The sequence below is a fragment of the Eubalaena glacialis genome, chromosome 18 (genome assembly GCF_028564815.1).
Source record: "Eubalaena glacialis isolate mEubGla1 chromosome 18, mEubGla1.1.hap2.+ XY, whole genome shotgun sequence".
Taxonomy (NCBI): domain Eukaryota; kingdom Metazoa; phylum Chordata; class Mammalia; order Artiodactyla; family Balaenidae; genus Eubalaena; species Eubalaena glacialis.
Window position 1 is genome coordinate 65380643 of NC_083733.1, and position 14052 is coordinate 65394694.

General features: G+C 43.6%; 1 protein-coding gene across 1 annotated transcript in view; it reads left to right on the forward strand.

The window, feature by feature from the left end:
• The window catches only part of LOC133077759 (zinc finger protein 836-like), a 16614-nt gene continuing 2562 nt past the window's right edge, over positions 1 to 14052 (forward strand). The window contains exons 1-2 of the mRNA XM_061172516.1: positions 1 to 735; positions 847 to 1234. Coding sequence (XP_061028499.1) covers positions 1 to 735; positions 847 to 1234 — 1123 coding nt within the window. The remainder of the gene's footprint in view (positions 736 to 846; positions 1235 to 14052) is intronic.

A 14052-nucleotide genomic window follows, 5' to 3' on the forward strand; every position in this document is an offset into this window, starting at 1 on the left:
ATGCATCCTTCAATACTGACACAAGACCAGAGCCCACACAGGGAAGTACCTTACAAGTGTAATGAGTGTGGCAAAACCTTTCATCAGGTCTCAAATCTCAGGAGTCATCAGAGAATCCATATAGGAAAGAAATTGCATAAATGTGATGTATGTGACAAGGTCTTTTGCCGAAATTCATACCTTGTAATTCATCGAAGAGTTCATACTGGAGAGAAACCTTACAAGTGTAATGAGTGTGGAAAGGTCTTTGATAAGAAAGGAGGTCTTGCAGTTCACCAGAGAATTCATACTGGAGAGAAGCCTTACAAATGCAATGAGTGTGGCAAAACTTTTCCTATCGGCTTATACCTCAAAAGACATCAGATAACACACATTCAAGAGAAATTATATAAATGTGATATATGTGGCAAAGTCTATCGTCAGAATCTATCCCTTCAACGTCATCAGGGAATTCATACTGGAGAGAAAACTTACAAATGTAGTTTTTGTGGGAAAACCTTTCTTTGTGGCACAGACCTCAGGAAACATGAGATAATCCATCCAGGAGCAAAAGCATATAAATGTGATGTATGTGACAAAGTCTATGGTCAAAATTCATACCTTAAATATCACCAGAGAATTCATACTGGAGAGAAACCTTACAAATGTAATTTGTGTGGGAAAACCTTTTTTTTTAAAACAGGCCTCAGGAAACATGAGATAATCCATACAGGAGCAAAACCATATAAATGTGATGTATGTGGCAAAGTCTTCAATCAAAAATCGGTCCTTGTGCATCATCAGAGAATTCATACTGGAGAGAAACCTCACAAATGTAATGAGTGTGGCAAGTTCTTTCGTGAGAAGCAAACCCTTAGAAGGCATCAACAAGTTCATACTGGAGAAAAACCTTACAAATGTAATGAGTGTGGCAAGGCTTTTAGTATGAAAGGAAACCTTGCAGCTCATCAGCGAATTCATACTGAAGAAAAACCTTACAAATGTAACAGCTGTGGCAAAGTCTTTCGTGAGAAGCCAGCTCTTAGAAGGCATCAACGAATTCATACTGAAGAGAAACCTTACAAATGTAATGAGTGTGGCAAAGCCTTTCGTGAGAAGCAAGCCCTTAGAAGGCATCAACGAATTCATACTGGAGAGAAACCTTACAAATGTAATGAGTGTGGCAGAGCCTTTCATGAGAAGCCAGCCCTTAGAAGGCATCAACGAATTCATACTGGAGAGAAACCTTACAAATGTAATGAGTGTGGCAAAGCTTTTAGTCAAAGTTCAACCCTATCAAGTCATTGGAGATTACATACTAGGGAGCAGTCTTACAGATATAATGAGCATGGCAAATTCTTCAGTGTGCTTTCAAGCCTAAGTTAATACCATCAGGTAATCCATATTGGTGACAGACTTTAATGTTTTGATGTGACAAGGCTTTTAGCAGGTGTCCCCACCTTAGGCTTTATTAGTAAATTCATTATGGTTAGAAACCAAATAAATGTAATTATTGTGTCCTGTCCTTTAAACAAGGAATTTATTCACCGAAGAATTCATTCTGGAGATTACCTCACAAATGTTGTGAATGGGAGAGAAAACTTTACTCGGGGCTCACATCTCACTAATCATAAGACAGTCCACACTGAACAGAACATTACAGCTGTTCTCCACCTTGGGACTGTTTTATTTTTTTTTAACGCTCCTTAATACCTGCTCCCCATTCTTGAATATGCAGTATATGAATGTATTTTTTCTTGTTCTTTCATGTGTCTAAATAAATGTCATGGTATGCACCTTGATTTAATTTTATTTATTTATTTATTTATTTTTTGGCTCTGTTGGGTCTTCGTTGCTGCGCGAGGACTTTCTCTAGTTGCAGCGAGCAGGGGCTACTCTTCGTTGCCGTACGCAGGCTTCTCATTGCAGTGGCTTCTCTTGTTGCAGAGCACAGGCTCTAGGCGCTTGGGCTTCAGTAGTTGTGGCACTCAGGCTCAGTAGTTGTGGCTCGAGGCCTCTAGAACACAGGCTCAGTAGTTGTGGTGCTTGGGCTTAGTTGCTCTGCGGCATGTGGACCAGGGCTCGAACCCCTGTCCCCTGCATTGGCAAGCAGATTCTTAACCACTGCGCCACCAGGGAAGCCCCCTGCACCTTGATTTAGATGAAGAGAAAATAGGAATGTAGTAAGTGTATGCAAAATACTAAAAATTTAAAAATCATGCAATTTCACATTTGTCCTTTACATAAATGTCATGACATGCACCTTGATTTACATGATGGGAAAATAGCAATATAGTAAATACATGCAAAATATTAGAAAATTTAAAAATCATACAATGTTTTTGTCCTTTTTGAGCTCAGTGCCTTTTTTTTTTTTTTTTTTTTTTTTGCCTGCATGCAGTCTACATTGCTGACCGTGGGCTTTTCCTTGTGGTGAGCAGGGGCTACTCTTTGTTGTGATGCATGGGCTTCTCATTGCGGTGGCTTCTCTTGTTGTAGAGCACAAACTCTAGGCGCGTGGGCTTCAGTAGTTGCGGCCTGCAGGCTCTAGAGCGCAGGCTCAGTAGTTGTGGCGCATGGGCTTAGTTGCTCCGTGGCATGTGGGATCTTCCCGGACCTGGGATCAAACCCCTGTCCCCTGCATTGGCAGGCGGATTCTTAACCACTGCGCCACCAGGGAAGTCCATCAGTGTATTAATTTTAAAGGATCAGTGTTCGTGGATTTTCTTTTAAAAATGAGTATTATACAATGGGAACGTTTTTGTTTGAGAAACGAGAAATTTCATATATTCACCCTTAAAACATTCTTTTGTTTTTGCTAGTTTGCACTTGTGGTCATTTACTGGAGTATAGTGGAACCCCACCCAAAGTTTGGTTTGGTTATTGAGGGTGCTATTAACATTGAAGTGTGAGGAGAATGTTACATAATTCAGCTTTCTAGGCACATGTTGGAGACTTCCAAGGTGTTCAAAAAATGGTTTGGGGCTTCCCTGGTGGCGCAGTGGTTGGGAGTCCGCCTGCCAATGCAGGGGAAAATGGGTTCGAGCCCCGGTCCGGGAAGATCCCACATGCCGCGGAGCAACTGGGCCCGTGAGCCACAACTACTGAGCCTGCGCGTCTGGAGCCTGCGCGTTCCGTAACAAGAGAGGCCGCGACAGTGAGAGGCCCGCGCACCGCGACGAAGAGTGGCCCCCCCGCTCGCCGCAACTAGAGAGAGCCCTCGCGCGGATACGAAGACCCCACACAGCCAAAAATAAATAAATAAATAAATAAATAAATAAATAAATAAATTTATTAAAAAAAAAAAAAAAATGGTTTGAGAGGACAGGGAATGGTGACTGGCTTGACGTGTTGAGGAAATTACGTGATGAGGCTTGACGTTTGAACTCCAGGTTGAAGCAAAGAAGGGGACCCTGCAGGCTTTTTCATCAGCTTGCTCAGGCTGAATGGGAAGATGTTGTCCCGAAGATTAAAAGGTGTCACTAGTCAAACACTGAAAAATGGGGTCTAACTGTTTGACAAAACAGTGAATATTTGCTCTTGAAACTCCTGATTTCTTGATAAGGAACACCACACTTTTCTTTTTTTTTTTTTTTTTTTTTTTTAAATTTTATTTATTTATTTATTTATTTATTTTGGGCTGTGCTGGGTCTCCGTTTCTGTGCGACGGCTTTCCCCAGTTGCGGCGAGCGGGGGGGGGGGGGGGGGGCCACTCTTCATCGCGGTGCGCGGGCCTCTCCCTGTCGCGGCCTCTCTTGTTACGGAACGCGCAGGCTCCAGACGCGCAGGCTCAGTAGTTGTGGCTCACGGGCCCAGCCGCTCCGCGGCATGTGGGATCTTCCCGGACCGGGGCTCGAACCCGTGTCCCCTGCATTGGCAGGCGGATTCCCAACCACTGCGCCACCAGGGAAGCCCCACACTTTTCTTTATGATAATAATTTATTACATTTTTTTGTTTGCAGCACACATTCATCTCATTGTGCAATATGGTTGTTGAAAATGCTTATAAAATATTAAATAAATTGCCTAAGGTATTTTTATCCTAGATTAATAAAAATGGGTGTTTGGAAGTGTTTATCAGATAATATAACTAAGCAATTTACTAGAAGAGCAATTATCGATAGGCTCTTAAAATCTCAATTTCAAATTGTGGTATTAAGCAATGTGATGTTACATGGTTAATTTTCTACTGTAATATATACATATATATATTTTTGGCTGCACCACGCAGCTTAGGGGATCTTGGTTCCTTATTCAGGTATCGAACCCGGTCCCTGCATTGAGAGAGCAGAGTCCTAACCTCTGGACTGCCAGGGAATTCCAGAAAAAAAGTTTTTTTTGAATACAGTTTTTTCTTAGCATTACTTTTTTCTTTCCCCACATATTTCCCTTGTTTTAAACCAAAGGATCTCTCAATCAGTGGGTTGTTTTAGGATTCCTGTGAAATGAAAATGAACATAACTCAATGAGTGGTAGAAAGTAGAGGCACTGTAAATATGAAAGGAGTTCCTTTAGGACTTTAATTCCATGGAAGCCTTTAGGACTTTAGTTCATTTTGGAATGTCATGAGGGTAAACTGAAATCTTTTAATGTGGGAGTTGGCTGTGGTCAGGTGTTTCAAAATCCAGTATGTGGAGTTTAGGAAGCACACAGTGAAACCAAAAGGATTAATGAGATAGACCCCAAGAGTCCAACTATAGTTTGTAACAAGGAGACAATCTCCATTGCCAAATGCCTGGAAGCCATTCTGCCATTTCCCAGTGATGTATTGACATTCAAAGGCAGAGCTCCTTGCAGAGAAAATAAGATTTGTGCTATTTTTAGCATGACAACTGATACCCATTATGCTCCACTTAGACTTTGTTACTAAACAAAATAATATAGATTCTTTGATAAGTGATCTTTAAAAAAAAAAATTAATTTATTTATTTGGTTGTGCTGGGTCTTATTTGCGGCAGGCGGGCTCCTTAGTTGTGGCATGTGAACTCTTAGTTGCGGCATGCATGTGGGATCTAGTTACCTGACCAGGGATCCAACCTGGGCCCCCTGCATTGGGAGCATGGATTCTTAACCACTGCACCACCAGGGAAGTCCCCTTTAATAAGTGATCTTAATTTTTATTTCTATTGTCTTTCATATTACACTTCAAATACAAGTCACTGTTATTAATGCATTATGCATAGTAACTTACTGAATTTTCATCTCTGAAAAAAGTACTTATTCTCATTTCAGAAATGAAGGAATTTAGGACAAAGACAGGTTTAAAGACTCATTCAGTTCCATCCCAGCAAGTGGCTGAATCAGGATATGAAGCGGGTTGTGTGTTGTAATCATGAGTAATGATTACTCAATAGTAAAGCTGTTTCCTTTCCGTATTAACCTACGTGGAGGAAATTTATTGGTCTTACATTTTGGTTTTGTTCGTAATTGTATTTCCCCACAGTGTTGATGTGAAAGAAAGATTATTTATTGGATAATTCAGGTCAGTTATTGTATACTCATTTAGATTCGATACATCCTCAATTGGTCCTTTGCAGGATTACATGAAGACTTACCAGCAGGTATGTCTGCATTGGAAAAGATTTAACATAATATCCAGTTCATCCACATGTGGGTACTGTCTCCATGCCCAATGCAAATGACAAGTCACATGTGGTTCTCTTTCCCAAGTAACAGAAAACAGAAGACCCTTCATCACGTCGATAAAGAGTAGCTTAGGGACTTCCCTGCTGGTCCAGTGTTTAAGACTTCGCCTTCCAATGCAGGGGGTGTGGGTTTGATCCCTGGTTGGAGAGCTAAGATCCCACATGCCTCACGGCAAAAAAATCAAAACATAAAACAGAAGCGATATTGTAACAAACTCAGTAAAGACTTAAAAATGGTTCACATCAAAAAAAAGTTAAAAAAAAGAGTAGCTCATGTCTCACCAGCTTTTTTTTTTTTTTAAGTTGAGCCTTTATTTACTTATTTATAGGCTGCGTTGCATCTTCGTTGATGCACGCAGGCTTTCTCTAGTTGCGGCGAGCAGGGGCTACTCTTCGTTGCGGTGAGCAGGCTTCTCATTGCTGTGGCTTCTCGTTGCAGAGCATGGGCTCTAGGCGCACAGGCTTCAGTATTTGCAGCACGAGGGCTCAGTAGTTGTGGCTCGTGGGCTCTAGAGCGCAGGCTCAGTAGTTGTGGCGCACGGGCTTAGTTGCTCCATGGAGTGTGGGATCTTCCCGGACCAGGGCTTGAACCCGTGTCCCCTGCATTGGCAGGTGGATTCTTAACCACTGTGCCACCAGGGAAGTCCTCACCAGCTTACTTCTGTGATAAGGAGATAAACTTCGCATGACTTAGTCCTCCAGTCTCAGATGCTAGGTCTTGTCCCTGCGTCTCTGGAGCTGAGCAGAGTGTTGAGTTTGGCCTCCTGCTTGAATGTGAAGAGAAAATGGAAAAGCTGTTCTTCAGGGTGTGAGTAAGAAGTAGCACTTACTACTTAGGGAGAGTTTTGTATTTGTTATTCTAGTTTGTAATACAGAGAAACGCCCAGTGCAGGAAGTATTTCTGAATCCACCGCCCCACAGCAACCACTTGGAGACCCAAGTTTCCAGGCCTCTGAATTGCTTTCTCCTCGCTAGCAGGATATGGGCGCAACCTGCTGGCAAAACAGCTTTTTTGAAACCGTTTTCATCTCGCGGAAACAGCTTCCAGCGTAAGTGGCCCACAAATTTTAAGCTTTTACCTTAAAACTGTCACAGAGGACTTTCCTGGCGGCACGGTGGTTAAGAATCTGCCTGCCAATGCAGGGGACACGGGTTCGAGCCCTGGTCTGGGAAGATCCCACATGCCATTGAGCAACTAAGCCCATGAGCCACAACTACTAAGCCTGTGCTCTAGAGCCCGCGAGCCACAACTACTGAGCCTGCGTGCTGCAACTACTGAAGCCCGTGCGCCTAGAGCCCATGCTCTGCAACAAGAGAAGCCACCGCAACAAGAAGCCTGTGCACCGCAAGGAAGAGTAGCCCCTGCTCGCCGCAACTAGAGAAAGCCCGCGCGCAGCAACGAAGACCCAACGCAGCCAAAAATAAATAAATTTTTAAAAAAAACACCAAAAACTGTCACTAACTTAAAATAAACAGGTCAAGGTCCAGGGAAGCACCTCCTTCCCCGGGTTAGCCCTACAGTCCTCCTTGCGCTGACCTGATGTCCCTACTCGCCCCACCCCCACCCCCGCCCAGCCCTGCTTCTCTCCGCCCACACTTTCCTCTGGAACCGGAATTGGAGTACACGGGGTGAAGTTCACACTTCACAGTCTCCTTTTCTGTAAGTCTGTGCTGCGTGGTCCCCCTTATTCTGTCCTCAGGGTCTTGGGAAAGGCTCGACCTTGTATCCCAGCATCCGGGATACAAGTAAATCCAGATATCACCTACAGGTCCGTTCCAGGTCGTGTATGTTTTCCTTTGGGTTTAAATTCACCCTGAAGCTGGTCCCTGCCCTTGGCTTTTCTGCCGTTCGTCCACGTGGGAGCTGCCTTTCGACATTCTCTTGCTTGAAACCCTTTACCAGGACTTCCCTGGTGATCCAGTGGCTAAGGCTCCGTGCTCCCAGTGCAGGGGCCCTGGGTTCCATCCCTGGTCAGGGAACTTGATCCCACATGCGGCAACTGAGAGTTCGCATGCCACAACTAAAGTTCCCTGCATTCCGCAACTAAAGGTCTTGCATGCTGCAACGAAGATCTCGCAGGCAGCAAGGAAGATCCCGCACGTGGCAACGAAGATACCGTGTGCTGCATAAATAAGTAAATACCCTTTACTACATCTACCCCCCCAGCCTCGACCCCTCCGCCCCTGGAGGGCAGTGCTGGCTTCCCCGCTCCTGGAGAGGCCGCGTCCTCTCCCTGGTCCTGGGATTCTGGAGAGCTCGCCACGCCCCCTCCACCCTTCCAGACCCTTGCGTCTTCCTGTGGCCGGTCCTTCTGATCTGCAGGCCTCCCCTTTGTAGTCCGTCCTTCCCCTTATCCCGTTGTGGAGGTGACCTGGGTCAGCCATGTGACACCCTTTGTAGTCCGTCCTTCCCCTTATCCCGTTGTGGAGGTGACCTGGGTCAGCCATGTGACACCCTTTGTAGTCAGTCCTTCCCCTTATCCCGTTGTGGAGGTGACCTGGGTCAGCCATGTGACACCCTTTGTAGTCAGTCCTTCCCCTTATCCCGTTGTGGAGGTGACCTGGGTCAGCCATGTGACAGCCATTGTTTTTCTGTCTTCAGCGCAATTGGAAAATGTTTTCTTCCGGTAGGCAGGCATCTTTTTCAGTCGCATCCTTGCAAATAGGTAGGCGAGGGGGATCAGGAGAAGCAGAGACAGAGAAGGACTGAGAAAGACAGAAAGACTGAGGAGAGAAGAGTGTGGGAAAACCAATGAGAATATAGATGACGGCTGAGGATCCTGCAAAGAGACGGTAACATAAAAGAAATTTAGCCTTGAAAGTCACAGTTCTCTAAAATAAAGTAATTGAAACAGGATCTGAAGGGGTAGGAGAGTAACATAGGGAGAGGAGTCCTGAGTCAGTGATAGGAGGGGGAACAACAGTGGTGAAGCGCTTCACGCAGAGCGTGGGGGGCAAGGATAAAGGAGTTGGAAACTTGGCATTCAGGGCATCGTGATGCTGGGAGAGAAGCAGGAAAACTAGTGATTGGAGGAGCAGAGGAAGAGAGCAAGCTGGAAGGATGCATGGCCACCTGGGGTGCCCGAGAATGGGGTGGAAGTGAGCCTAACAGGGACAGAAGGGGTGTACCCCCAAAGGCACAGAGGGAGCAGAGATGGGAAAGAAAGGCAGAAAGACAGATTTAAGGCAGTCAAAGATGGAGGGAGAGGGGCTTCCCTGGTGGCGCAGTGGTTGGGAGTCCGCCTGCCAATGCAGGGGACACGGGTTCGAGCCCTGGTCCGGGAAGATCCCACATGCCGCGGAGCAACTGGGCCCGTGAGCCACAACTACTGAGCCTGCGCGTCTGGAGCCTGTGCTCCGCAACGGGAGAGGCCGCGGCAGTGAGAGGCCCGCGCACCGTGATGAAGAGTGGCCCCCGCTCGCCGCAACTGGAGAAAGGCCTCGCGCAGAAATGAAGACCCAGCACAGCCGAAAATAAATAAATAAATAAATTAATTAATTAATTTTTAAAAAATCTTAAAAAAAAAAAAGATTGAGGGGAAAGAGAAATAAGAGGGGAAACAAGTTGGAGAGCAGGCATGACATGTGTGAGGGTCGACATAGGAGGGCAGGAACACCAGTAGAGCAGAGGGGAACAAAAAGAAAGAGAAAGAAATAGGGAGATAGATAAACAGAACGAAATGGAAACATATAGTAGTGTATTTAGAGGGGGGAAACTGGATTCAGGTGGGCGGTGCCTTTGGATATGGATGATTAATTTGTGATAAATTGATTTGTGGCTTCAGAATCTAATAAATTTCAAATTTGTTGCCTCAGGTTAGTTACACAGATGAGGATGACAATTGCAAAACTGTCTATGAGGTTTGTGCATTTAGTAATCATTTGTTTCAGAAGATAATACCCTTTTGTAATTCCTATTCAGCCCGGGGGCAGTGACTTGACTCAGACAGTTGTCCGTCACCCCCTTCCCTTTTCCTGACATGGGGTAGAGGACCGGGGAGAGGAAAAGTGGGGAAAGAGATGCCTATCACCACAAAGTGCCTCTTTAAAGAAATGTTAAAACTCTTGGGGGTTTTTTTGGACTGGATTTACTTTTTTTTTTCTTTTTTACAGTTAATTATTTGGAGTTTGAAATAAATCTTAATATGTCCAATTTCTACTTTTTTATAAATAATTACTGACTTCTGAACTTAGCTTTGGTGGCCTTCTATAATTAACTCACGTCGTTCTTTTCTACATATAATAGATTCTCAATTATTTAAATCTTTGACACCAGCATTTTTATTTTTTTATTTTTATGTTTTTTTTTGACCACGCCACATGGCTTCCGGGATCTTTGTTCCCCGACCAGGGATTGAACCCGCTCCCTCGGCAGTGAAAGCGCAGAGTCCTAACCACTGGACCGCCAGTGAATTCCTGACACCAGAAATTTTAGATTTAATGTAATTCACAAATTATTTCCCATTAAATATTTTTGACATTTGTTTGATGTTTGTGTGCTTCCTCCTCTTTATCTGAGATCTTGGAAAAGTACTTCAGTAAGTAATAAATAATTTTAGTCTATTTTGATGAGTACTTGGCAAAGATGTCAAATATCTTTTATATTAACATTCAAAATCTAGTTTAACCAGTTCCCTTCTATTCCATCTTCCTCCTTTTTCTGTGATCTGTTGAAATGGCGAGATGTGAGATGATGTTTCCATCAGGTCCCTCTTAACTGTCCTCTGCAAATGAAGGAAGGACTGGATTGACTTGGTCCCTTCTTCCATCAGAGCCCCTGTGTTCATGATGAAGAAGTTTGCTCATAGTTTCTTTCTGAGCTGACCCCTAAAAAGGTTTTCAGCTATGTTTTGCTATTCTGTATTTTTAAATTATGTTACTGTGATTTTTCTGGAGAAGAATTACCAGAATTCTTCCTATCATCACTGCACCCATGTTCTCCAGGCCTTCGTCTTCTCTCGGCTGGACAGCCCATCACAATCTCCTTGTCTTGGATCTGTCCACCCTCCCATTTGTTCCCTGTAAGAGCCCTTCCCTCCTCCCCATACAAACCTCCCCTTCTCCCTGTAGCCCTCAATCTGAAGCCTAAGCTCCTGGAATGCCATTCAAGCTTGGTAATCAGTGTGATCAGTTCTTGAACGAGAAGTTTCCATTGCTGAAGCGCATGAAAGATGGTGTTTTAAATGAGAGGGGAAATAAGGACAAACTGTCCACTGGCCCCTCAGGTGGCCCTTTCAGAATTCCATTACACACGGTTCTATTCACTCATTGTAGACCTCTTCAGAAATGTCTCCCGTCTGGGCCTCAGGGAGCCCACTTGTAACATGGAGATGAGAGACTAGACCAGAAACTCTCAGTTTGACCAACACTGACGCCTGAAATGATTGGCCAGATTGGCTGTGTTTCTGTGTGTGGCAGTTCTTTTTGGAGAGAGTATCTAACTGTACTTAATATTTAAAATGGGACTCAGTCCTCAAAAATGAAAAAGAAAAACAAAAATGCTAGGATGGAGGCAGGAATGGGGGGGGTCAGAGTAAGAGAGACAATAGTCAGATGGCTTCTGCAAATGAACACAGTTTATTTATAAAGCTCAATGGCAAACTTTTAACATACCCACTTTCCTGTTTTCTACCCATGTGCTTTCGATTTAGGAGTTCTAGGAAAAGAGCTTCATTTCTGCATATTATACTGTTCGCTGTGTATTCAGAAGGAGGCAAGCAGTGGGTGAATTTTTGAAATATTTTTCTAGACCCATCGGTCATGTCCTCAATCCTCAGGTGAACAAAGAACTAGTTTTCAGGAAAAGCCACAGCAAGTCATGTTTCTTTTTTCCTATGTGGAGGAATTTCTGCTTCTCATTTGACTATTTTACCCACTTTGTAGCAAGAGAAAGAGCCCTAGGCTGTAGATAGTGAACACAGGTCAGATCTCAGAAGGGCTGAGGGGAAGCTTCCTTATTAATAGTGTTTGAGAAACTCTGAACGCTCTTGTTGGAGAGTTCTATGGGAATACAGAAGTTTATTTATTATTTGAACTCTCATAGGAATTTTTTTTTTTAATTTATTTATTTTATTTATTTATTTTTGGCTACGTTGGGTCTTCGTTGCTGCGCTCGGGCTTTCTCTAGTTGCGGCGAGCAGGGGCTACTCTTCATGGTGGTGCGCAGGCTTCTCATTGAGGTGGCTTCTCTTGTTGCGGAGCACGGGCTCTAGGCACGTGGGCTTCAGTAGTTGTGGCATGTGGGCTCAGTAGTTCTGGCTCGCGGGCTATAGAGTGCAGGCTCAGTAGTTGTGGCACACGGGCTTAGTTGCTCTGCGGCACATGGGATCTTCCCAGACCAGGGCTCGAACCCTTGTCCCCTGCATTGGCAGGCAGATTCTTAACCACTGCGCCACCAGGGAAGCCCTCATAGGAATTCTTGTCCATAACTTATCACTTTCTCCATCCATATGTAAAATAAATGTGTTCTTTCACCCTCCATTGGTGCTGCAGCTCCACCAGAGACAAGGGAAAGTCTTGATCATGAGCTGCTACACTTGCCATCTGGCTCCTGTGAACTCATTGTTGCTTGACTTGGAGGAGCTTGAGGCGGGCTGATTTTTGTTTTTTGTTTTCCTTCATACATTACCGTATTTTTACTAGTTTCATTTATTGATGTCTCTTTGTTGTGGTGACAGCCGGGGTTGGGGGAGGTACTCAACTTTCTCATGTGCAAAGGGTGTGATATTGACTGAAGATGATGGTGAAAATTCTTCAATGTGCTCCGGTGGGCTTAGGCAGCATGTGGTGAAATTTTGAAGCCAGTTCCCGTGCCTAGAACCGGCCCAGCACGGACCAGGAGGTGCTCTGTGGAGGGAGGAAAGCATCCCCTCCCCAGCAGTGGTACCTTGCCCAGGGACTTTTAGGAAAAAAAGGTGAAACACCATAATTCGAAAAGACACATGCACCCCAGTGTTCACTGCAGCACTATTTACAACAGGCAGGACATGGAAGCAACCTAAGTGTCCATCAACAGAGGAATGGATAAGGAAGATGTGGTACTTATATACAATGGAATATTACTCAGCCATAAAACGAATGAAATAATGCTATTTGCAGCAACATGGATGGACCTAGAGATTATACTGAGTGAAGTCAGACAGAGAAAGACAAATATCATATGATATCGCTTATATGTGGAATCTAAAAAGAAGTGTACAAATGAACTTACCTACAAAACAGAAATAGAGTTAGAACAATTTTGGTCTTAAAATAACCTCTAGGGTTTTATTCAGTTTATATAGTTCACAGACCTCTGACTTGATGATTTAGAGCAACATCTTTCAACACTTAATGATTTCTCTTGCACGTGACAGGGACAGACACAACAGAGGCACAATGAACATACAGGGTCCTTCAGTGCCATCCAAACTCAAATGCTGAGGTTCCTGGGCAAGTTTTTTATTATCATTATTGGTTTAAATTTCTAATATTCCATTTTTCAAATATAACGTGTATTTATTATTTTTTGAATTTTGCTTGATATCATATTATGTAGAGACAATGTTAGACTTTACTCCAAGTCTGTAACTCTGGAAAATATTGAAGGTTAAAGACCTCCCTTTCTTCTTTTGTGTGGAAGGAAACAGTTTATTTGCTAAGAAGTACACTTCCCCGTTAATTTCAGTAAGACTCGTGATAGCCTCCTTGTTTACTTAGAAAGCAGCCAGATGAGAATCCTCCAAATTCCCATCCATTGCCTTATTGTTTGTCTTCAGTTATCGCTGGGTATAATGGCAGTTACCATGATTTAATCAAAATTTACTTATGCTTTTCTCCTCTCCCAAGGGGCCTATGTTTTGAACCCCTTTTAAGCATTGTAATTCAGAACAACAGCGCTGCAGGAACTTAACCAAGCAGAGGTGACTTTAGTGTAAAACATCCCCCGAGTATGTAAGCTCGTGCCACCTGGTCATCCACTCCACCATATGGGAGTTCTCCCACTTGTTGACCTCTTGGTGTAAAAAAAAAAGTTCTTTTCTGGTCTGAATTTTAAGGCTTTACAGATTTTACGGCTGGAGCATTCTCTATATTGTAATAATCACTTGGAATAAAACCTGTCCCTACCTAAGTTTGACAGTGGTAAATATTTCAGTCATTCCATCTGAACTCAAAAATGTGTATTTTTAAATTTTCTAGGACAGGGTTTGTGTGTGTGTGTGTGTCTCAAACTATATCCTTGTGTTTTTTACATTTTTGGATTGTTTGCATCTGTTTCATAATGAAATACAGGGAGACATATCAAAATCTTCCTGTGATTTAGGAAATTTAGTGGGTCTTTTTCCCTTGTGAATATATTTATTTTCCTGCAACAAAACTCTCCATTCAAAAAATGACTTTCTCCTATAATTGGCTTCTCCTCTATTTTTCTGTGTTTAATGAAAGTTCC